The sequence below is a fragment of the Convolutriloba macropyga genome, chromosome 3, assembly GCF_964194025.1.
Source record: "Convolutriloba macropyga chromosome 3, txConMacr16.3, whole genome shotgun sequence".
NCBI lineage: Eukaryota > Metazoa > Xenacoelomorpha > Acoela > Convolutidae > Convolutriloba > Convolutriloba macropyga.
The window spans coordinates 35,332,334-35,359,156 of NC_134470.1; the positions used below are offsets into that span (position 1 = coordinate 35,332,334).

Consider the following 26,823-nt stretch of genomic DNA (forward strand, 5'->3'; position numbering starts at 1 on the left):
AACTCTATATTACCATTTATAGACTGGGATTATAGGAAATGCAATTTTTGATAAGTTATCATTTTTTTGCATTTTTGACCTGGGTTGATGCTTGGTGAAAATGTCTTTTGCATATATTTGCTGCTGCGACTTTCAAATGAGTGCTTTCAATTTTCAATTCCTTATTAAAGGCTAGAAAATATCAAATATATACAATTAACCTTTTGGGCAATCTGAGAAGCAGATCTTATTTGATCTCGCTGATTCCCCGCTTGATTTGGTTCCGATGAATGAGTTAAACATATTTTATACGCGCATTTGAAACCATATCGCGAAATATATTTTTCTGTCCTAAAACGGACTAAAACACAAGCAGTTTAGTCGAAAATGGATAACTGCCCAATGATTACGAGTTCTTTATTCCAAATTTAGATAAGAACTGTACCTTAGCTCCTCTGGTGTTGCTCGTTTTGTACCACAATCCCAGTTTATGTGCCAAGCCACTCTGCTGGTTCATGTAAAAGTCAATCAACTGCCTCACACTCGTAAATCGTTTGTCCTCACACACATACACCATGCCCGTCTCGTCCTTCGCAACCCGGTAATGGGCAAACTTCCGAGCACCCGATTGGCGATCAGAAAAGCCCAGAGACAAAGTCACTTCGCCTTCATAAATCCCGTTTTCACGGATCAAGAACTTTCCGTCAGTATACGGTTCGGTTCTGATCAACTCCTCTGCTTTTTGCTTCGTCATTGTTCCAAAGTACACTTGCATTGAATCCTGAGCAGAGGTTGGCGCACGTTCGAAGTGACTGACCGGAATCAAACCTCGTCGACCACTGGAGTTTCTAGCCATAGCCCATTTGGGGTCCTCTGTGTAGTGTATAACATGGACTTTGTCCCCAATTTTGAATGTGAGTTCATGTCGACAGTGTTCCTTGTAATCCTCGGCTGCTGTTGCTTGTCCGTTTGGACCTGTTATGATGTTGGCGCCTCGGACTATGTCGTCCTTGTTTCGGGTTCTGATTGGAGTTACTACCGAGTCTCGACCATCATCAGCTGGATATGAAAAAACACACCTGAGTAGAAAGTACACATGTATAGGCTAAATTGCTTAATCCGCTTAAATGTAAGAATTGCGATGGATGTGGTGAACAATAAAAGCTTGCCGCTAGTTTCACTACAATTCCCACAAAAATCTCAGCTAATTGAGGTGGAAGTGATTCAATTATAGGGTGGAAACTAGGGACTTATGGCGGAGAAACTTGTTTCGTTATAGCGCGTTGTCAAAAGCGGGGCACATATAACCAAACCGAAGGAAATTTGAACTAAATTAGCTTAGTGTCACTCGTTTCCACACACCCTTAGAAGTCTAATTTTAAAACAAGAACCGTGAAAAGCCTCGTCAAAATCTAGTATGCGTAGTCAATTTTTCGGACATTGAACACGTAATGTTATTTAGATACCTCAAGAGCATCAAAGCAGAGCTGAATTTCTAGTAGAAAACTCGTCATCGAGCCAGAAGTAATCTAAGTAATTTGGGACTTCTCATCGCGTAATCTAATTTATAAAAGTATATATTAGAATGTCTTGTTTAGATCCTACCAGATATATTAAGACTAAAAACTATCTGACCAGAATCAGTTGAATTTTTTGGTGTGCTCACATGGTTCTAGATGAAAAACTGTCCGGGGCTTGTGATGAAATTTTTTTCTGAAATATCTGTCCCATTCTGAAATTTTATTCAAACTATACCAGAACGAAGTCAAGTTTTCTTAAAACTTTACTATAGTGACAGATAAAACTGACCTGACATTGATCCACCACCAGGAGAAGAAAATCCACCACCACCTGATCCACCTGACAATCCTCCTCTTCCTCCAGTAGACATGGATCCACCTGGTGACAGACTTCCTCCTCCTCCACCGCCACCACCACTCCTTGACATACTGCCTCCACCTCCACCTAGTGAACTTCTGGCAACTGCGTCTGGAGGATCTGTTTCGTTTCCCTCGTGATCAATATTATACTTTTCTTTAGCCAATGAGAACAAATCAAGGCTGAGGTTCCAGGACCAACCGAACTCAGATCAGACCCATGTCTTCACATAAATGGGTTATAGTGAATTACATAAACAGGGAAAACGGGCTTGTGAAAGCCTCTCTCACTATGGACAGGTCAGAGATGATTCCGGATAAATTACTCGAATTTAGGCATTGATAGTGTTTTGAGCACCATTAATTGGTTGTCTGTACTACTAAAAAGTAAGTATGCGCATAAAATTGTGTTAAGAAATATGACCCTCCAGCCCCTCCAGCTTACCAGGGCTTTAATTTTTTCACAATAACATATACCTATATTGGGGGGGGCACAATTTTTTTTACTAATATATTTATAGCAGCAATAATAATAATGTAATTGGAAAAAGCCAAATTTTGAAAAACATTTTTTTCGCATTATCATATATTGATAGTGATATAAACTTTCCGTTTACTTCGATTCATATGTTGACAGTGAGAATTCAGGTTCCTTTTTAGAATGAAGGAATTTTTTAAAAATCAGCAAGAGGGAAAGGAAACTGTTCACACTTGAGCCTCCAAAGTCATCATTCGATGACTTCCTTTTGGACGCCATAGCTCCACCCCCAAATGCACGACTTCCACTTCTGGAGGAAACCAGGGAAGCGCCCTAATATTAGGGTCCATATTGCAATCAGTAATTTCAGATTTCGTTGGCTAACAATTCAAAAAGTAAAGGATTTCTGGTCCCAGTAGTACGTTTATAATCTACATTTACAACGTTTATTTCATGGTAAAGAGTATTCCATTATTGAAAACTGGCAAAAGCACTTCCCTGTGTTCCAGAAAATTTGTTCAAAGATTTTGCCGCAAAAATTTAATATTCAAGTGCTTTAGTGAAGGAAAATTGGATATGTAGAAAGATCCTCTTTTCATATATCCAAGCGTAAAAAAGATTCCTAATTTTGTTTATACTATATCCGATCACTTGATACAGGTTCTTGTCTCATTTATATTGCATTCATAATAAGACAAATATAAACGAATTTAGTCCTCTAAAATTTAGTCAACAATAAGCCAGGTCTTCTTTTGATAGAGGGTTTAATATTTCTTTTCGTTTCTGTTTTTTTTAACAGCAGCTAAATCAGCAAAAGTTAACTAAAGTCGAACAGTTTTAATTTAAACTGAATGAGAAAAATTGTTGCAGATAAATTTTCATCAATAGAGAGAAAAAATCGGGAAAGCAGTACCAATTATTTTCAAGCCGAATAAAAACGTGTTTGCGAAACGTTATGAATTGAAATGCTTTGGCTTTCCTCTGCTTAATCACGGATGAAATCAATTCAGTTTTATCTCTACTCGTGTTTTTTTCTTAATTTTCAGGTCGCGAACAAAAAACGATATAATAATTCATAATTTTTTTTGGAAAAGTCTCTAAAAGAGCAAACACGTGTTGTCATCATAACCTTCAAAAAAGAACTCGAGAAACGCAGTAAGGAACATCCTGTTACAAAATTTTTGACGACCAATGAAAAATTGCTGGAAAAAGACAATATCACAGCAAATCTTGAAGAAGATTTTGTTTGTTATGAAATGCAAAATTTAACTGTCGGACATCAAAAAGAAACTATTGTAAACATGGAGGCAGATGTCACTTTTCTAAAAACTCAATTTTTTAAGGTAATTGATGATTTAATTGAGGCACAGTAGATCCCTAAACCAATAATTACATTGATCCTCAATTGAAAACTAACAAATTAAAAATGATACCCCAGTTCACCATATCTGACATTACTTACCGAAAAATAAATCACCAAGACTGTTACCGCGTAAATGAACAATCTATTTAAGTGTGCTATTCAAATCTATCCAGCGAGAAACTTTATTACGTCATTATTTCTTAACCATGTAAGCCTTACAAAAGATTAAATGCACACAAAATACGTTCTATTTGGCATTGAAAGCTCGGAAAAAATTTGTTAAACATAATTTTCGTTGAGCCTACTAATATACTGAATCGATTGCGCTCTTTTTAGGCTTAATATTTTTATGTTTCGAAAACGTATCGGTGACCAATCTGAGTCGAAAATCTTAGAAAAATCTAAGAAAGAGCTCCGTGAATGTGTGGAAAAATGGAATACGCTTAACATTGCTGCCGAACTTGCACATAAGGGCATTAAGTGGAGGTTCAATCCACCCAGTGCGCCACACCAAGGTGGCATCCTGGAGAGGTTAGTTCGTAGTTTTAAAAGAGTACTGTACACTATTCTCGGTATGCGTCGCCTCACAGATGAGGTGTTGAACACTACTTTTTGTCTTGTTGAATACGCACTAAACTCACGTCCTTTAACGTCCGTAAGCGCCGACCCGTCCGACCTAGGCGCAATAACACCTAATCATTTTCTACTCGGTAACCAAGCAACCAGAATTCCGTCTATCGTTGGCGTCGACGAGTTCGATCATCGTAAGCGATACGCCCGTGCACAGTCATACGCCAATGCAATTTGGGCACGTTGGCTCAAGGAGTATGTACCTGCGTTGAACCGTAGATCTAAGTGGCAGACGCCTGCCGAGCAACACCTCAAGGTCGGTGATTTAGTTTGGATCGTTGAAGAAAGCAACCCTAGGGGTTACTATCCAACCGATCGGATTGAGGAACTTCAGTACGGCTCCGACAGCGTCGCCCGCTCCGCCGTCATACGCACGTCATCCGGATCGCTCGTCCGCCCAATCGTTAAGCTTGTACCGATCCTCCCAACAATTTCTTCCGGGCCGGAGGATGTTACCGCGTAAATGAACAATCTATTTAAGTGTGCTATTCAAATCTATCCTGCGAGAAACTTTATTACGTCATTATTTCTTAACCATGTAAGCCTTACAAAAGATTAAATGCACACAAAATACGTTCTATTTGGCATTGAAAGCTCGGAAAAAGTTCGTTAAACATAATTTTCGTTGAGCCTACTAATATACTGAATCGATTGCGCTCTTTATAGGCTTAATATTTTTATGTTTTGAAAACGTATCGGTGACCAATCTGAGTCGAAAATCGGCTCAGACAAAGTACCTGCTAAAATAGATCAAGCTAGTTTTGCCTTCAAGTAAAACGATGCTTTTGCCTTTAAAACGTTGTGGATTTACAGTTGCTTATCTATATGAATTGAAGTTCCGATGAATTAACATTATCGAGCGAAAGAGTGTTTTCCGTCACCTTTAAAGACTGCAATTCACTCATATACATCGACAACAATGGGAAATATTTCCAATGACTTTGATTGCGATCCCCTGGAGCCGCAATGCAAAAATCAATTGCATATCTTGGTGTAAAGTACAACTGTATAAAAAATCTGGTAACAGACATAAGGCACTATAATATAACTCATAATCTGCTAACATCACTCCATACGATTCAACCTTTAAAAAGTACAAAAAAATTCGAACTTTTTTTGAGTTGAATAGCATTTTGATGTGATATTTTTACCAATTTATATGACACTTTGTTTTTCGTGCGAAGCGTGAGAGGAAAGTAGATTAACAACAAGCAACTTTATTTAGCTAAATAAGCAATGACACAAACATGCCAATTTAAAAAATGTGTTGATTTATGTTTAAAAAAACTAACTTTTTTCGTTGCGGCTGTCTGCAGAGCTTTTGTTTGTTTTTCAAATTTTTTATTGATACTTTTTTGTGACATATGGAAGAGCTCTTCCTGGACCCCTTGATGCCTCAAATTGTTTGGATTTGGATGATGCGCAATTCGACTATCAGAATGGCACTAAGCTTCTTTTGTTCTCTGCTTGCAGAATACGAAATGTGTATCAAGGTTTATTAAATATGCTTCAACAGCTTGGCGAGGAAAATACTGTTATAGTAACTGATACCTGGATTAACAAAGAACAAAGCTGATACATTATTCATATCGCAGAGCAAATTTTTTACACTAAAATGGGTCGCATACCACAGGAGCAGTTGAAGGTGTGGGTGTAGAAAAAAAATTCTTAAAAAAATTAAACGTATGCAATTTTGAATTGTAGTTGGTCGAAATCAGCAATATTTTAGAGAAACCTTGTCTCATTAACGACTCCTTTGGTCCAAAACAAAGCTTTGGAGATTCTTCGGACGATTTAGGTGCTGAAGTGTTAAATACATACTCATATACGGACAATTTTCTTTTATTTTGAGATTATGTTATTGACATAAAAAAATTAAGCAGAAACCGGCAAAGACTTCCTCATAACTCTGCGCCGGGCCAAAGATTAGAAATTTCCATTAATGATATTCCTACACATATATGCAGCAAACGGGGAACTTTGATATGTCACTGTTTTTTCTTACTTATAAGCAAGTAACTAGTCGGAAAAATGCTTATCTTGCTTCGACATTGGTCTTAATCTATTTTTTTGAAAAAAAATTTGTTTATTAGAAAATATAAGGCAAAAACAACTTTCTTAAGCGAGATACAAAAAATAATTTCGGTAAAATTTTTAATAGAGATTTGGCAATTATAGATTGGACAGTAGTTAATCATTAAACAAACGCCATGGAAATATTGCAGAATTTACATTGTTTGAATACAATCGAGATGCGCGCACCGGTACAGAAGAAAATCGTTTGCAATAAGGAAATGATTTCCGGGATAAAACATACATGGAAAGCAAAAGAAAAACATACTTGCTTAGAAAAAAGATAATTCAAGGATCAAAATGTGGCTCAATCTGCTGATCCATTGGCGTCAAATAATTGTATCATAAATAAATATTTAAAGGAAGCACAAAATCAATGTCCATAAAAATTTTGTATGTTTGAATCCTCAAAATAAAAACTATGAGAAAAATTGAGGGAAAAAAGCAGTTCAAACATCACTGAAAATGATGAAAAGGTTCAAAATAACGCAAGACAAAAAGTTCAACTGTAAGTCTTCTTACAAAGTTATCAGCAAATTGGGCCTCTATAGAGGGTAGGTTGTTTCATTGAACGACGAGAACAAAAAACAAAAATTCATGAGTTCAATTTCAGAGTTTTTTTGAGAGAGAAATTTATAAACTCATTGACAAAGTAGACAACACCAAAGTGTGAAACCCGGATTACATCAAGAATTCGGCATTGAAATTTAGAAAATACGCTCGAACACATCTTCAGTTTATATTTATCGATATTATTCTAGAGAAAAAGTTCCAAAAATTTCTAAAGGATGCACAATTCACACCAATTAGCAAAATTGTAGCTTTTTTTCAACTAATTGCCGACCTGTTTTCTTAACACAAACTTTTGCAAAAGTTTTTCCGAAATTTTTTTGAATCTATTAGCAGAGGACCTTAATAAATGAAGCGTTAAACAAATAACATTCCCTTCCAATTAAATAATATTTCCAACTGTGCTTTGTTTCGCTTTACTGAACGAAAAATGGGAAACATGGATGATAATTACGACACAGGTGTAGTATTCTTGGTTCTCGCAAATACTTTCACATCGACATCACATGATTTCTCTGTCAAGAAAACTGAAAAGTTCGATCTCTCTCAATCCAAAGTTTTCTATTCAAAAAACTTCACACATACTAACCAAAATTGGTAAATCTGGGTACCGACAGATCAGAGAAAAAATGTTAATCTATGATGTGCCACATGGAAAAATGCAAGGATATCTCATTTTTTTATACATCAACAATTTTTCTGAATTGCTGGAAGGCGAAGCCGACATTGTTTAATCTGCGGACAACTCTAGTAAGATTTTCAATTTTTTTTGTAGTGAAGACATTCCAAAAGAATTTCAAAACAATTCGTTTCCAAACAAAAAAGTCTTCAGACTGTGCTTTGTTTAGCTTTACTGAACAAAAGAGGGGAAATATGGATAATAATTACGACACAGGTGTTGTATTCTTGGTTCTTGCAAATACTTTCAGATCAACATCACATGATTTCTTTGTCAACAAAGCTGAAAATTTCAATCTCTCTCAACCAACATTTTAAAATTAAAATAGCTTCCAATATATTGACCATAATTGTCAAATTTGGGTACTGACAGATCAGAGAAAAAATGTTAATCCATGATGTTCCACATGGAACAATGCCAGGTCATCTTATTTTTTTATACATCAAAGATTTTTCTGAATTGTTGAAAAAAGAAACCGACATTGTTTAATCGGCCGATGACTCTAGTAAGATTTTTGATTTTATTTGTAGTAAAGACATTCCTTGTCACTTTTTTTTCTTACTTATAAGCAAGTAGCTAGTCGGAAAATTGCTTATCTGGCTTCGACATTGATCATAATCTATATTTTTGGATTCATCTTCGTTTATTAGAAAACATTAATTAAAACAGCTTTCTTAAGCGAGATACAAAAAAATTTTTGATAAAATTTTTAATAGAGATTTGGCAATTACAGATTAGAAATTCAAAACAATTCGGTTCCAAACAAAAAATTCTTCCAACTGTGCTTTGTTTAGCTTTACTGAACGAAAAATGGGAAACATGGATGATAATTACGACACAGGTGTAGTATTCTTGGTTCTCGCAAATACTTTCACATCGACATCACATGATTTCTCTGTCAAGAAAACTGAAAAGTTCGATCTCTCTCAATCCAAATTTTTCTATTCAAAAAACTTCACACATACTAACCAAAATTGGTAAATCTGGGTACCGACAGATCAGAGAAAAAATGTTAATCTATGATGTGCCACATGGAAAAATGCAAGGATATCTCATTTTTTTTTATACATCAACAATTTTTCTGAATTGCTGGAAGGCGAAGCCGACATTGTTTAATCTGCGGACAACTCTAGTAAGATTTTCAATTTTTTTTGTAGTGAAGACATTCCAAAAGAATTTCAAAACAATTCGTTTCCAAACAAAAAAGTCTTCCGACTGTGCTTTGTTTAGCTTTACTGAACAAAAGAGGGGAAATATGGATAATAATTACGACACAGGTGTTGTATTCTTGGTTCTTGCAAATACTTTCAGATCAACATCACATGATTTCTTTGTCAAAAAAGCTGAAAATTTCAATCTCTCTCAACCAACATTTTAAAATTAAAATAGCTTCCAATATATTGACCATAATTGTCAAATTTGGGTACTGACAGATCAGAGAAAAAATGTTAATCCATGATGTTCCACATGGAACAATGCCAGGTCATCTTATTTTTTTATACATCAAAGATTTTTCTGAATTGTTGAAAAAAGAAACCGACATTGTTTAATCGGCCGATGACTCTAGTAAGATTTTTGATTTTATTTGTAGTGAAGACATTCCTTGTCACTTTTTTTTCTTACTTATAAGCAAGTAGCTAGTCGGAAAATTGCTTATCTGGCTTCGACATTGATCATAATCTATATTTTTGGATTCATCTTCGTTTATTAGAAAACATTAAGTAAAACAGCTTTCTTAAGCGAGATAAAAAAAAAATTTTTGATAAAATTTTTAATAGAGATTTGGCAATTACAGATTAGAAATTCAAAACAATTCGGTTCCAAACAAAAAATTCTTCCAACTGTGCTTTGTTTAGCTTTACTGAACGAAAGATGGGAAACATGGATGATAATTACGACATAGGTGTAGTATTCTTGGTTCTTGCGAATAATTTCGAATCGACGTCACATGATTTCTTTGTCAAAAAGCTGAAAAATTGAATCTCTCTCTATCGACATTTTTTCATTAAAATAACTTTCCACATATTGACCGTAATTGGTAAATTTGGGTACTGACGGATCAAAGAAAAAATGTTAATCCATGATTTTGTACAAGGAACAATGCAGGGACATCTCATTTTTTTTAAACATCAGCGATTTTTCTGAATTCTTGGAAGTTGAAACCGACATTGCGGTTTAATCTGTGGATGACTCTAGTAAGAATTCCATTTTATTTGTAGTGAAGACGTTCCATTAGGGATTCAAAAAAATATAAGAAGAAACAGACAATCGGACAGGGAACCAACTCAAATTAAATGCCGATAAAATAAAGTTATTATCCCTTACAAATCACACTCAATGAAATCCAGATTTGTAGAAGTTCTTGTAAAGGTGAAGTAATTAGGCCAGTTTATGCTTGTTGTTATATAGGAGTTCAAATTGTCTCAAACCTAACTTTTGTAAATAACACCAAATCAGCTATTAAAAAAATGTAATTTTTCTTTAAAGGATAAAATAATAAATTGTACTCGCTCTCTCTCTCTCTCTCTCCCTCTTATTTCTTTCAGTAGTCATCCTTTCAATTTCCCTTCAAACACGTGTTGTCATCATAACCTTCAAAAAAGAACTCGAGAAACGCAGTAAGGAACATCCTGTTACAAAATTTTTGACGACCAATGAAAAATTGCTGGAAAAATACAATATCACAGCAAATCTTGAAGAAGATTTTGTTTGTTATGAAATGCAAAATTTAACTGTCGGACATCAAAAAGAAACTATTGTAAACATGTAAGCAGATGTCACTTTTCTAAAAACTCAATTTTTAAGGTAATTGATGATTTAATTGAGGAACAGTAGATCCCAAAACCAATAATTACATTGATCCTCAATTGAAAACTAACAAATTAAAAATGATACCCCAGTTCACCATATCTGACGTTACTTACCGAAAAATAAATCACCAAGACTGCAATTCACTCATATACATCGACAACAATGAGAGATATTTCCAATGACTTTGATTGCGATCCCCTGGAGCCGCAACGCAAAAATCAATTGCATATCTCGGTGTAAAGTACAACTGTATAAAAAATCTGGTAACAGACATACGGCACTATAATATAACTCATAATCTGCTAACATCACTCAATACGATTCAACCTTTAAAAAGTACAAAAAAATTCAAAATTTTTGAGTTGAATAGCATTTTGATGTGATACTTTTACCAATTTATATGACACTTTTGTTTTTCGTGCGAAGCGTGAGAGGAAAGTAGATTAACATCAAGCAACTTTATTTAGCTAAATAGGCAATGACACAAACATGCCAATTTAAAAAATGTGTTGATTTATGTTTAAAAAAACTAACTTTTTTCGTTGCGGCTGTCTGCAGAGCTTTTGTTTGTTTTTCAAATTTTTTCTTGCTACTTTTTTGTGACATATGGATGAGTCATGAGACATATTCTTTTTCCGGGATAAAACATACATGGAAAGCAAAAGAAAAACATACTTGCTTAGAAAAAAAGATAATTCAAGGAACAAAATGTGGCTCAATCTGCTGATCCATTTGCGTCAAATAATTGTATCATAAATAAAAATTTAAAGGAAGCACAAAATCAATGTTCATTAAAATTTTGTAAGTTTGAATCCTCAAAATAAAAACTATGATAAAAATTGAGGGAAAAAAACAGTTCAAACATCACTGAAAATGATGAAAAGGGTCAAATTAACGCAAGACAAAAAGTTCATCTGCAACGCTTCTAACAAAGTTATCAGCAAATTTGGCCTCTATAGAGGGTAGGTTGTTTCATTGAACGACGAGAACAAAAAACAAAAATTCATGAGTTTAATTTCGGACTTTTTTTTAGAGAGAAATCTATAAACTCATTGACAAAGTAGACAACACCAAAGTGTTAAACCCGGATTACATCAAGAATTTGGCATTGAAATTTAGAAAATACGCTCGAACACTTCAGTTTATATTCATCGATATTATTTTAGAGAAAAAGTTCCAAATTTGTCTAAAGGATGCACAATTCACACCAATTAGCAATATTGGAGATTTTTTTTTCAACTAATTGCCGACCTATTTTCTTAACACAAACTTTTGCAAAAGATTTTCCGAAATTTTTTTGAATCTATTAGCAGAGGACCTTAATAATTGAAGCGTTAAACAAAAAACCCTTCCAATTAAATAATATTTCCAACTGTGCTTTGTTTCGCTTTACTGAACGAAAAATGGGAAACATGGATGATAATTACGACACAGGTGTAGTATTCTTGGTTCTCGCAAATACTTTCACATCGACATCACATGATTTCTCTGTCAAGAAAACTGAAAAGTTCGATCTCTCTCAATCCAAATTTTTCTATTCAAAAAACTTCACACATACTAACCAAAATTGGTAAATCTGGGTACCGACAGATCAGAGAAAAAATGTTAATCTATGATGTGCCACATGGAAAAATGCAAGGATATCTCATTTTTTTTTATACATCAACAATTTTTCTGAATTGCTGGAAGGCGAAGCCGACATTGTTTAATCTGCGGACAACTCTAGTAAGATTTTCAATTTTTTTTGTAGTGAAGACATTCCAAAAGAATTTCAAAACAATTCGTTTCCAAACAAAAAAGTCTTCCGACTGTGCTTTGTTTAGCTTTACTGAACAAAAGAGGGGAAATATGCATGATAATTACGACACAGGTGTTGTATTCTTGGTTCTTGCAAATACTTTCACATCAACATCACATGATTTCTTTGTCAAGAAAGCTGAAAATTTCAATCTCTCTCAACCAACATTTTTAAATTAAAATAACTTCCAATATATTGATCATAATTGTCAAATTTGGGTACTGACAGATCAGAGAAAAATGTTAATCCATGATGTTCCACATGGAACAATGCCAGGTCATCTTATTTTTTTATACATCAAAGATTTTTCTGAATTGTTGGAAAAAAACCGACATTGTTTAATCGGCCGATGACTCTAGTAAGATTTTTGATTTTATTTGTAGTAAAGACATTCCTTGTCTAGTAAAGACATTCCTTGTCACTGTTTTTTCTTACTTATAAGCAAGTAGCTAGTCGGAAAATTGCTTATCTGGCTTCGACATTGATCATAATCTATATTTTTTTGTATTAATCTTCGTTTATTAGAAAATATTAAGTAAAACAACTTTCTTAAGCGAGATACAAAAATATTTTTGATAAAATTTTTAATAGAGATTTGGCAATTACAGATTAGAAATTCAAAACAATTCGGTTCCAAACAAAAAGTTCTTCCAACTGTGCTTTGTTTAGCTTTACTGAACGAAAGATGGGAAACATGGATGATAATTACGACACAGGTGTAGTATTCTTGGTTCTTGCAAATAATTTCAAGTCGACGTCACATGATTTCTTTGTCAAAAAGCTGAAAAATTGAATCTCTCTCTATCGACATTTTTTCATTAAAATAACTTTCCACATATTTACCGTAATTGGTAAATTTGGGTACTGACAGATCAAAGAAAAAATGTTAATCCATGATTTTGCACAAGGAACAATGCAGGGACATCTCATTTTTTTTAAACATCAGCAATTTTTCTGAATTTTTGGAAGTTGAAACCTACATTGCGGTTTAATCTGTGGATGACTCTAGTAAGAGTTCCATTTTATTTGTAGTGAAGACGTTCCATTAGGAATTCAAAAAATTACAAGCAGAAACAGACAACCGGACAGGGAACAAACTCAAATTAAATGCCGATAAAATAAAGTTATTATCCCTTTAAAATCTCACTCAATGAACTCCAGATTTGTAGAAGTTCTTGTAAAGGTGAAGTAATTAGGCCAGTTTATGCTTGTTGTTATATAGGAGTTCAAATTGTCTCAAACCTAACTTTTGTAAATAACACCAACTCACTTTTTAAAAAAATGTAATTTTTCTTTAAAGGATAAAATAATAAATTGTACTCGCTCTCTCTCTCTCTCTCTCTCTCTCCCTCTTATTTCTTTAAGCAGTCATCCTTTCAATTTTTTAAGCAAAAGAATTAATCGCATACATAGGCAAAATAAATGGTGGCGAAGGTTTTTTTTGACAAAAACTTGATCACTCTAGTTAGCTTCTCATTATGGATCGTATCTTGCTGGCTAAATCGGTTGTCTCCAACGTTAGCTTAATGAAATTTCAAGCGGATATAAGACAATGTGGAAAAAGACAATGTATCTTCAGTGAAAACTATAAACACTTAAAGTTGTTTTAGAAATGTGTTAACCATTTTTGCTCGGTCCGCACAAAGAGATACCAGTTATCAGACAAATAGGTGCTTTCAAATCCTTAAATTTATTTAAAAAATTGTTAACTGAGGAACTCAATGTGTGTCACTAAAGACGCTTACTAAACAGCCATATGTGAATTAATGTTGAATACTATTCGACAACCCTGAACAAAATGAAACGAGACCTCCCTTTTTCGCCACTTTTTGACTTACAAAGTTTGAGATTTATTTTTGAAGCTGCTGACCATTTTGACCATACTGACGATCAAACCTATTTAGAAGCACAACCGTGTGTTCTCAGATCAAATATACATTGTCTAGACAGCGGTCCCAGAGCACAAGTGTCTGACCCATGATCTGATTTAGGTCTGATCTGAGGTTAATTTCGTCAATGGCAGTTCAAGTTAGAGGCAGATTTGGATGCATGTTTGTCACATCAAAAAACTTTCTGAGCGCAATTTAGTGTGATCAAAAACCACTTTGAGGTTGTTTCATTTGGTTTTTGTATTGTTTTTGAGTGAGAGACCTTGGCTCTGCTAAGAGGCTCCAATAAAACAGTGTATTTATCAGAGACTCGTCTAAAGCCTGAAAGGGCCGATCGGCACCCAGAAGTCAAGCTGACAGGAAAACCCGGTCCACTGCAGAAGTGTTTTTCAAAATCTGCAGATAAAAACAGTTTTTAAGGTAGGATGTCTTATTTTGTCTATTCATTCAGGAAAAGAACCAAAAGAATACTGAAAAATGACTTTTATCTTTTCAAAAAATGTTTAATTAGCAATAACTTTAACATGCGTTTCTCCTTAGCGTTTCTCCTTATGCGTTTCTCCTTATAGGCGACTTCGAGCGCACTCGAATCTGAGCAGAGGTCATGTCGGTCGCACTCAAGTCTGACCAGAAGAGGGCTTGAGCGCACTCAGGAGTTTTCGAGCACATGATAGTCTGATCGGACTGCATTTCGAGCGCAAATACGTCTTGACAAAGGTTTTCATCATCAATACGTTGCCAGGAAATGATTTTTGGTCAATAAACTGTCTAGGTTGACTTTTTGGAGATCTAAATACAGTCGAAGCTCCAGCAAAATTCAATTCAATGTATTCTCAAAGAGAAATTTGATCGAGTGCTGTCTTTTCATGGACAGTTTTGGTCCAAATTTTTTTTCAAGAGTCTAAAGCTCAACTATGTATGTCTAGACAAAACGAATGGTCAAACCGGTCATTTCTCATAAAAATTTGATCATTTTCGAGCGCTATTATCACCCTCGTGAACAGTGGATTCGATTGAGTATGATCTGAGGTCACCTAATTCTGTAAGATCTGATCACACTCTATTTATAGCCTGGAATATTGTCTGAATTTGAGTCTGATCATAAGCGCATTATAGTCTTGACCATGGTCCTCATCAGAAATCATTTTGGTCTGGAAAGTCTGATAAAAGGTCATTCGGGCCTGGAAAGTCTTATCAGAGGACATTTCTGTCTGAAAAATCTAATCAGAAGCCATTAAGGTCTGGATAAACCAATCATAGCTCAATTTGGGTCTGGAATTCAAACTGGGCAACAATTCAACTTAAGAATAAATGTGAATTTGATTGAGTGAAAATGTTAAGTCCCAGCGGAATAACAGGTACTGAAAAGTTCAATTTCTTGTTGAATGAGTATTCTTTTACATTTTAAAGTGAAAAAATGTCAAAGTGGTTGAAAATTTATCTGCAAATTTGAATGGAGTAATTTACAGAAGTCATAACTCAATTTTGATATGTTTCTTGTTAAAAATATGTCCTTCCGGATATATCCCTCCAAAAATATCGTAAATACACTGCATTGGGGCTTTTGGAAAGAACGCCAATTATCTACTGTCAAGGGTAGGATATTTCATCAAATATTTGAGCGTATTTTTCTCTTACAGTTTTTAGCCGTTGTTTGTCAACAATTGATTTCTTTTAACATAGATTTTGCCAGTTCAAGAGAATAATTAAATTTCTTACAGTATTATGTTTTCAACAAGATCTTCAGTGAAAAATATAAACACTTAAAGTTGTTTTAGAAATGTGTTAACCATTTTTGCTCGGTCCGCACAAAGAGATACCAGTTATCAGACAAATAGGTGCTTTCAAATCCTTAAATTTATTTAAAAAATTGTTAACTGAGGAACTCAATGTGTGTCACTAAAGACGCTTACTAAACAGCCATATGTGAATTAATGTTGAATACTATTCGACAACCCTGAACAAAATGAAACGAGACCTCCCTTTTTCGCCACTTTTTGACTTACAAAGTTTGAGATTTATTTTTGAAGCTGCTGACCATTTTGACCATACTGACGATCAAACCTATTTAGAAGCACAACCGTGTGTTCTCAGATCAAATATACATTGTCTAGACAGCGGTCCCAGAGCACAAGTGTCTGACCCATGATCTGATTTAGGTCTGATCTGAGGTTAATTTCGTCAATGGCAGTTCAAGTTAGAGGCAGATTTGGATGCATGTTTGTCACATCAAAAAACTTTCTGAGCGCAATTTAGTGTGATCAAAAACCACTTTGAGGTTGTTTCATTTGGTTTTTGTATTGTTTTTGAGTGAGAGACCTTGGCTCTGCTAAGAGGCTCCAATAAAACAGTGTATTTATCAGAGACTCGTCTAAAGCCTGAAAGGGCCGATCGGCACCCAGAAGTCAAGCTGACAGGAAAACCCGGTCCACTGCAGAAGTGTTTTTCAAAATCTGCAGATAAAAACAGTTTTTAAGGTAGGATGTCTTATTTTGTCTATTCATTCAGGAAAAGAACCAAAAGAATGCTGAAAAATGACTTTTATCTTTTCAAAAAATGTTTAATTAGCAATAACTTTAACATGCGTTTCTCCTTAGCTGAACTCGTTACAATTTTTTTTGAAAGAGTATGTTATAGCTAATTTAGCAGATTTTTTATTATTCACAATCGTTTTTAAATCAGACAAACTTTGAGCGCATTTGAGTCTGATCATGTTCAACTTCGAGCAAACTTGAGTCTAATCAGAGGCGATTTCAAACACACTTTAGTTTGATCTGAGGCAATTTCAAGAGAGCTTGATTCTAATCTGAGGGGATTTTGAACGCAATTGAGTACTTTTATAGGCGACTTCGAGCGCACTCGAATCTGAGCAGAGGTCATGTCGGTCGCACTCAAGTCTGACCAGAAGAGGGCTTGAGCGCACTCAGGAGTTTTCGAGCACATGATAGTCTGATCGGACTGCATTTCGAGCGCAAATACGTCTTGACAAAGGTTTTCATCATCAATACGTTGCCAAGAAATGATTTTTGGTCAATAAACTGTCTAGGTTGACTTTTTGGAGATCTAAATACAGTCGAAGCTCCAGCAAAATTCAATTCAATGTATTCTCAAAGAGAAATTTGATCGAGTGCTGTCTTTTCATGGACAGTTTTGGTCCAAATTTTTTTTCAAGAGTCTAAAGCTCAACTATGTATGTCTAGACAAAACGAATGGTCAAACCGGTCATTTCTCATAAAAATTTGATCATTTTCGAGCGCTATTATCACCCTCGTGAACAGTGGATTCGATTGAGTATGATCTGAGGTCACCTAATTCTGTAAGATCTGATCACACTCTATTTATAGCCTGGAATATTGTCTGAATTTGAGTCTGATCATAAGCGCATTATAGTCTTGACCATGGTCCTCATCAGAAATCATTTTGGTCTGGAAAGTCTGATAAAAGGTCATTCGGGCCTGGAAAGTCTTATCAGAGGACATTTCTGTCTGAAAAATCTAATCAGAAGCCATTAAGGTCTGGATAAACCAATCATAGCTCAATTTGGGTCTGGAATTCAAACTGGGCAACAATTCAACTTAAGAATAAATGTGAATTTGATTGAGTGAAAATGTTAAGTCCCAGCGGAATAACAGGTACTGAAAAGTTCAATTTCTTGTTGAATGAGTATTCTTTTACATTTTAAAGTGAAAAAATGTCAAAGTGGTTGAAAATTTATCTGCAAATTTGAATGGAGTAATTTACAGAAGTCATAACTCAATTTTGATATGTTTCTTGTTAAAAATATGTCCTTCCGGATATATCCCTCCAAAAATATCGTAAATACACTGCATTGGGGCTTTTGGAAAGAACGCCAATTATCTACTGTCAAGGGTAGGATATTTCATCAAATATTTGAGCGTATTTTTCTCTTACAGTTTTTAGCCGTTGTTTGTCAACAATTGATTTCTTTTAACATAGATTTTGCCAGTTCAAGAGAATAATTAAATTTCTTACAGTATTATGTTTTCCCAAGCAACTATGCAAGGCAGGAATTTAAGACAAATGTCGAGTAGGTTATTCCACGTGCTTTCCTATGAGTTAATTAAAAACTAATTGACTTCCATTACCTGAGTAATTTTTAGTGCCTGAATCATTTTTTAAGCGCTTACGTGGGTGTTATCGAATGCCAAAAACTGGCAGTGTCAGAAGTCAAAGTGCCAGTTGAAATATAAATAGCCAGAGTTAGACTTCCAGTGACTTTCGTCTTTTGAAAACGTGCAAAATGCGTGTTTAAAGCATGATTATGTGACTCTGCAGAAGTCACTTTGAAATTGTGGCTTAGCATGCTGAGCTGCTACGCAGTTCTCAATAAATGGCAGATGTTCTCAGTAACTTAAAGCAATTTTAATTTAAACTATACTTCAAACGCTAACCGACAAATTACTAAAAACTAAAACTGATCAGTGCTAGAATCTAAAATGCCAGAAGTTCTCGTGTGTATAGTCAAAAGTTGGCATCCTTGAACATTCGGCAGTTTTATCCTTGCAAGTTTCATGATGTAGGTACAGGTTAGGTGACTGTGCTCAACGTCAATGAGAACATCTGGCGTTTACCGAGAACGGCGTAGCGTGTAAACGGTGCCTAACCACTTAAATTCAAACTGCTCCTTCTAAATCTTTGTAGTTGCAAAATATATAGATCAATTTTATATTACCTGCAGAAGCGATCTCTCTCAATATGATTTTTCTCGATTTTTAATGTCAACGCTTGCCATTTTTCCTTTAGTGTAGAAAACTAACTAGCCTCTCTCAATTATTCCATGTTTTTGAGACTATACCACACTTTTGTGAACGTCTAAAACCCAATCCCTCTTGCCTATACACTACACCAAATATAATCATATAAACAGTATAAACAGTTTTCTCTCTCAAGCTTGTCATAAAAACAGGAAAACACAATCCCGGGAGGAGGTTTCACCCCTATTTCACCCCTAATTAGCGAGGATTAGGGTGTAATCCGTTTTCTACTCTTATTTATCGGGGAAAAGAGTGTAAGAGTGGAATTTTAAAAAATTACACTGTTATTACACTCTTTTGTACACTCTTTTTACACTCATAGAAAGAGTGTAATTAAGGGTGGAATGATGAAAGATTACACCCTTTTTTCCAACCTTATGAAAAGAATCAATTATTTTTACACTCTAGAAAGAGTGTAATTAAGGGTGGAATGATAAAAGATTACACCCTTTTTTTCACCCTTATGAAAAGAATCAATTATTTTTACACTCTTATTTTTACACTCTAGAAATATTGTAATTAAGTGTGGAATGATAAAAGATTACACCCTTTTTTCCACCCTTATGAAAAGAATCAATTATTTTTACACTCTTATTTGTACACTCTTGAAAGAGTGTAATTAAGGGTGGAATGATAAAAGATTACACCCTTTTTTCCACCCTTATGAAAAGAATCAATTACTTTTACACTTTTACACCCTTTTTATTTCTAGAGTGTAATTAAATTGGACTAATAAACAATTACAGAAAAAGTCGAACTTCATATGATGTTCGGTTGAGTTTTTGGCGAGGCATTGAAATTATTTTTTTTGAAGTATCGGTTTGTTGAAGCATAGTTGTAGTACTTTGGCGCAACCTAGGTTTTAAAACACAACAAACGCATCAAGTACACAGAGACTTGATAAATTTTCTGACGTGTTATTTTGTTTAAAACTTTAGAAAAAGCCCACCAGTTAGCCGAACTTAACGTGTTATAGATTTTTCATCTAATACTACCAACACTTCAAATTTGTGGGTTGTTTCGTTTTCTACTCAAGCCACAATTCGATGGACTCCCTATGCTTCTTTCATATCACTCCGAACATCATTATGCATACCGCTATATACAATTCTCTAAGCTCATGGAGATAGATAGAGGTCCCACATAAGCTGATAATTTTGACTGGGACCTGAGTGGGTTCTTTTTGAACCAACGCATAGGTCTGAAAAAGGAATAGTCCAACATATTGATGATAGGAGCACCCTCCTCATAAAGGTGAGCGCACTTAAGGGAAATTGAAATTAAAGAAAGAAAAACATAAGGCAGAAAAACCACTGATGAAAGTTCAGAACACAAAGATAAACACAACAAACAAAAATTTAAAAAAACAAGAAATTTAATCAACAGGTCGCGAGCTGTCCTCATGTGCAGTAACCATAATCTGTCATAGTCCAATGAAATTCGAACCCTTAAGCCCCAAACCACAAACAAGAAAAAACTATCAAAATAATATCGAACAAAACCAAAACATTGCCAAGCTCCAACGCACAACTCATGCAATAACTGAGCTTGAAAATCAATGAATGAGAAGCAATTCAAGACTTGGCTGCAAGCCGAGCAAAAAGCAAAGCATTCCCATGCTGAATATGAAAGGACGTGAGACACTGTTGACGCCTACTCACCTGAGCCACTGAATATCCGCATTAATGTGTTTGTGAAGGGCGTTGAACGCATTCGGACGACAGATTCAGTACTGGTGACGGGAACGGTTCTTAAGGATGTGATTGCTACACTGGAGGGCAAAGACTGGCAGTGGATGCACCTAAAACCATGCCTCATGAAGATTTTATTTAATTATCAGCAAGTGACAAAGATTTTAATTCTCCCGCAGAAACAAACGATCCATTATAAGACTCATGCAATCAGTAAGCCTCATTTTTGAGCTGGCAACCAAACATGACACAAGCACTCCAAACCGAAAAACGTATGAGATAAATAACGATTGGTTGGCATGAACAGTACAAATGAAATGGAACCCAACAATTTATTTTTGCTAAGGAAAACAAAAAAATTTTTGCAATATCCTAACATGTGACCATTTCAGCCTTTGTTGGAACGGAATCTGAGTCAATGTGGAACAAAACCAACATTTTGGCCCCAAGACGTCAACACAGCTGCAAATATTTGACCGGTTGCAATAGCAAGCTATGGATAGTCCCTTCAGTCTCCCCAAGATTACGATGGATCACCTCAGAAAATAATCAACAGTTTTCAAAAATCGCAATTAATAGCCAGCGCCTACTTTACACAACTTGAGCTTTGGACGAGAACTAGTTTTGCTAACTTTCTCAGACATTCTAAATTGTACCCATTTGTTATCACAGGTGATGAAATTTTTGGGACCTTCATTATCCATTGACCAGAACAGAGTCAGACCACAACTACAGCTGCAACTTTACATGGCTTGTCACACGACCTTTGCCATTAGAAAATTTTGAAGACTCGAATATGTACTTATTGTCATCTGTTGTTTTGTCTCAAAATGAGGACACTCTGATATCAATGTGTTCAACAACGGCAAAATTTGCGTGGAAGAAATTCAAGCCATGTGACCAAAATTCCATAGTTGTTATATGACAGATATCAAATATTTTAATCTTTAATTATTGCAGCAGAACAACCATTGGACATTCAATTTTGTGAACAACTCTTTCAATCGGGCAAGCGAAGCCGAAATCTGTTTTTTCAACTAGTACTGACAGTAACCGAAGGGAACGTCAACCTCAGGCCTATTGATTTATATGTCAAACAATTCATTAATATAGCAATTTAGATAGTTCATTGTTTTCCTGCAGAAACGATCTCTCTCAGTTTACTTTACCTTGACCTTTAAAGCCGAAATTTAAAGACTCCCTCTGACATACAGGGTATCAGAACACACAAAACAACCTTGAGAAGCTGTTGTCTCTCTCAAGCTCGACATAAAAGCCAGAATTTAAAAGTGACTTTCGATGAGTCATTCAACCCATACTTAAGATTTACTCTCTTCTCATATATCAGTTTTTCTAAACTGAGGCTAGCGTGTCTTGGAGTGCTTTGGGTGGTGCTAGGGTATTTGGTTAAAATGAAATCTGCTTGAATATGATTACATGCAATTTAAAATTTCTAATACCATTGATGAAATACCAAATAATGAAAGGGAACGCAACAATTTAACAATTTGTTTGTGCTTTGGAAAACACAAAAACCCTTTGCAATATCCTACAATGTGATCATTTCAGCCGTTGATGGAACGGAATCTGAGTCAAATGCGCAACAAAACCAACTTTTTGGCCCCAAGACGTCAACACAGCTGCAACAATTTGACCGGTTGCAATTGCAAGCAATGGATAGTCCATTCAGTCTCCCCACGATTACGATAGATCACCTCAAAAAACAATCAATAGTTTTCAAAAATCACACTTAATAGCCAGCGCCTACTTTACACAACTTGAGCTTTGGACGAGGACTAGTTTTGCTAACTTTCTCAGACATTCTAAATTGTACCCATTTGTTATCACAGGTGATGACATTGTAAGGACCTTCAGTATTCATTGACCAGAACAGAGTCAGACCATAACTTTGGCTGCAATTTTATATGGCATGTCACACCAGCTTTACTATTACAAAATTGCGAGGACTCGTAATTTTACTTATAGTCATTTGTTGTTTTGTCTCAAGATGAGGACACATGATGTCATTGTGTTCAACAATGGCAACATTTAAGTTGGAGGAATTAAAGCCATTAGACCAAATTTACAAAATTGTTACAAGGTGCATATCAAATATATTCATCCTTAATTATTGCAGCAGAACAACCCATTGGACGTTCACTTTTGAGAACAACTCCTTCAATTGGGCAAACGAAGCCGAAATCAGTTTTCGAATTACTACTGACAGAAACCGAAGCGAACTTAAACCTCACGCCCATTGACCTATTTGGGAAACAAGTCATTCAGGTAGCAATATAGATAGTTCATTTTTTCTGCAGAAATGATCTCTCTCAGTTTTTTATCTTGTTTTTTAAAGCCGAAACTTTCTATGTTTTCTTTTGCAAGTAACTTAACTAGCCACACTCAATTAATCTCCTAATTGCAGCGGACTATGAAACACTATTGTAATTTATTATGAAGCAAACGCACTGACATGCAGGGTATCAGTACACAGAATAACAGAGTACAACCTTCCGGAGCTGTTGTCTCTCTCAAGCTCGACCTAAAAGCCAGAATTTCAGAGTGACTTTTGATGAGTCACTCAACCTATACTTAAGATTTGATCTCTTCTCATATATCAGTTTTTATAAACTGAGGCTAGCTTGTCTTGGGGCGCTTTGGGTGGTGCTAGGGTATTTGGTTAAGTTGAAATCTGCTTGAATATGATTACATAAAATTTAAAATTTCTTATACCATTGCTGAAATACCATCTAATGAAAGGGAACGCAACAATTTTTTGTGCTTTGGAAAACACAAAAACTCTTTGCAATGTCCCACAATATGACCATTTCAGCCATTGATGGAGCGAATGATGGAGTCAAATGTGGAACAAAACCAACTTTTTGGCCCCAAGACGTCAACACAGCTGCAACAATTTGACCGGTTGCAATTGCAAGCAATGGATAGTCCATTCAGTCTCCCCAAGATTACGATAGATCACCTCAGAAAACAATCAACAGTTTTCAAAAATCACACTTAATAGCCAGCGCCTACTTTACACAACTTGAGCATTGGATAAGAGCTAGTTTTGCTAACTTTCTTAGACATTCTAAATTGTATCCATTTGTGATCACAGGTGATGAAATTTTTGGGACCTTCAATATTCATTAAATAGAACAGAGTCAGACCACAACCATAGCTGCAGTTTTACATGGCTTGTCACACGACCTTTGCCATTAGAAAATTTTGAAGACTCGAATATGTACTTATTGTCATCTCTTGTTTTGTCTCAAAATTAGGACACTCTGATATCAATGTCTTCAACAACGGCAAAATTTGCGCAGAAAAAATTCAAGACGTGGGATCAAAATTCCGTACTTGTTATATGACAGATATCAAATATTTTAATCTTTAATTATTGCAGCAGAACAATCATTGGACGTTCAATTTTGTGAACAACTTATTCAATCGCGCAAGCGAAGCCGAAATCAGTTGTCCATTTACTACTGACAGAAACCGAAGCAAATTTAAACCTCACGCCCATTGACTTATCTGGGAAACAAGTCATTAAAGTAGCAAATTAGATAGTTCATTTTTTCTTAAAAAAAATGATCTCTCTCAGTTTTTTATCTTGTTTTTTAAAGCCGAAACTTTCTATGTTTTCTTTTGCAAGCAACTTAACTAGCCAAACTCAATTATTCTCCTAATGGAAGCGGACTATACAACACTATTGTAAATTATTATGAAACAATTGGACTGACAATCAGGGTAGAAGTACATAGAAAAACAGAATACAAAGTTCCGCAGCTGTTGTCTCTCTCAAGCTCGACATAAAAGCCAGAATTTAAAAGTGATTTTTGAGGAGTCACTCAGCCCTTACTTACGTAATACTCTTTTCTCACATATCAGTTTTTTGAACTGAGGCTTGCTTGTTATGGGGCATTTTGGGTGGTGCTACGGTATTTGGTAGAGTTTGGATCTGGTTGAATAAGATTACCAGCAACTAAAAATTTCTATTGACATTGATGAATTACCATCTAATTAAAGGGAACGCATCAATTGTGTGTGTTTTGGAAAACAAAAAAAGGTTTTGCAAAGTTCCACAACGTGACCAATTCAGCCGTTGATGGAACGGAATCTCAGTCAAAATTGGAACAAAACCGACATTTTAGCCCCAAGACATCAACACAGCTGCAACCATTTGACCGGTTGCAACAACAAAACATGAATAATGTAATCAGTCATCAAAAGATTTTCATGGATCACCTCAGAAAATAATCAACTGTATTCAAAAATCACAATTAATAGCCAGAGCCTACTTTACACAACTTGAGCATTGGACGTGAAATAGTTTCGCTAACTTTCTCAGACATTCTAAATTGCACACCTCTGTGATCACAGATGTTGAAATTTTTGGGACCTTCAATAATTAATGACCAAAACTGAGTCACACCAAAACTCCGACTGCAATTTTACAAGACTTGTTACACGAGCTTTGCCATTAGAAAATTGTGAGTACTCGTCATCGTACTTATAGTCATTTTTCGTTTTGTTGCTTGTGTTCAACAATGGCAAAATTTGTGTTAGAGGAATTCAAGCCATGGGACCAAAGTTCCATAATTAATGTTGCTAGAGGGATATCGAATATATCCGAGTTTAACTTTAGCAGGAGAACAACCATTGGACGTTTACTTTTGTGAACAACTCTTTCAATCGGGCAAGCGAAGCCGGAATCGGTTTTCCAATTACTACTGACAAAAACCGAAGCAAATTTAAACCTCAAGCCCATTGACTTATTTGGGAAACAAGTCATTAAGGTAGCAAATTAGATAGTTCAGTTTTTCTAAAGAAATGATCTCTCTCAGTTTTTTATCTTGTTTTTTAAAGCCAAAACCTTCTGTGTTCTCTTTTGCAGGCAAATTAACTAGCCACAATCAATTATTCTCCTCTTTGCGGCGGGACTATACCCCACTATTATGAAACACTCGCTCTAACATACTGGGTATCAGTACACAGAATACAACCAACCGAAGCTGTTGTCTATCTCAAGCTGGACACAAAAGCTAGAATATACAGGAGACTTCTGTTGAGTCACTTAGACCATACTTACGCATTACTCTCTTCCCATACATCAGTCTTTCAAATCTGAGGCTCGCTTGTCTTGGGGAGTTTTGGGTGTTGCTACGGTATTTGGTTAAATTAAAATCTGGTTTACTATGATTACCTGCGATTGAAATTTTCTAAACTCATTGATGAAATACCATCTAAACAAAGGAAATCCATCAATTTGTTTGTGCTTTGGAAGCACAAAAACCTGCAGGTGAACAAGCAATGGACGTTCACTTTTGTTAACAACTCTTTCAATCGGGCAAGCGAAACCGCAATCAGTTTCCAGCTACTACTGACAGTAACCGAAGTGAACTTAAACCTCACGCCCATTGACTTATTTGGGAAACAAGTCATTAAGGTAGCAAATCAAATAGTTTATTTTTTCTATAGGAAAGATCTCTCTCAGTTTTTTATCTTGTTTTTTGAAGCCGAAACTTTCTATGTTTTCCTTCGCAAGCAACTTGACTAGCCACACTCAATTATTCTCCTAATTGAAGCTGACTATACAATACTATTGTAAATTATTATGAAACAATCGCACTGACATACAGGGTATCAATACACAGAAAAAAAGAATACAACCTTCCGAAGCTGTTGTCTCTCTCAAGCTCGACATAAAAGCCTGAATTTAAAAGTGAAATTTGAGGAGTCACTCAGCCCATACTTACGTAATACTCTTTTCTCATATATTAGTTTTTTAAAGTGAGGCTTGCTTGTTATGAGGCGTTTTGGGTGGTGCTACAGTATTTGGTAGATTTTAGATCTGGTTGAATATGATTACCAGCAATTAAAAATGTCTATTGACATTGATGAATTACCATCTAATGAAAGGGATTGCATCAATTTGTGTGTGCTCTGGAAAACAGAAAAAAGTTTTGCAAAGTCCTACAACGTGACCATTTCAGCCGTTGATGGAACGGAATCTCAGTCAAAATTGGAACAAAACCGACATTTTAGCCCCAAGACATCAACACAGCTGCTACCTTTTGACCGGTTGCAACAACAAAACATGAATAGTGTATTCAGTCTTCAAAAGATTTTCATGGATCACCTCAGAAAGTAATCAACTGTTTTCAATAATCACAATTAATTGCCAGAGCCTATTTTAAACAACTTGAGCAT

At 35.3% G+C, this 26,823-nt stretch overlaps 1 protein-coding gene across 3 annotated transcripts in view; it reads right to left on the minus strand.

The window, feature by feature from the left end:
• The window catches only part of LOC142337036 (tyrosine-protein kinase CSK-like), a 65,226-nt gene that overhangs the window by 18,791 nt on the left and 19,612 nt on the right, over positions 1-26,823 (minus strand). The window contains exons 2-4 of one of the 3 annotated variants that reach the window (XM_075386078.1): positions 20,584-20,723; positions 1,789-2,080; positions 425-1,038 (exon numbers count right to left, since the gene is read on the minus strand). In XM_075386078.1, coding sequence (XP_075242193.1) covers positions 425-1,038; positions 1,789-1,927 — 753 coding nt within the window. In that variant the 5' untranslated portion in view covers positions 1,928-2,080; positions 20,584-20,723. Of the gene's footprint in view, positions 1-424; positions 1,039-1,788; positions 2,081-2,567; positions 2,616-20,583; positions 20,724-26,823 lie in introns of those variants that run through there. The other 2 variants (XM_075386076.1, XM_075386077.1) reach the window with 2 other exon arrangements.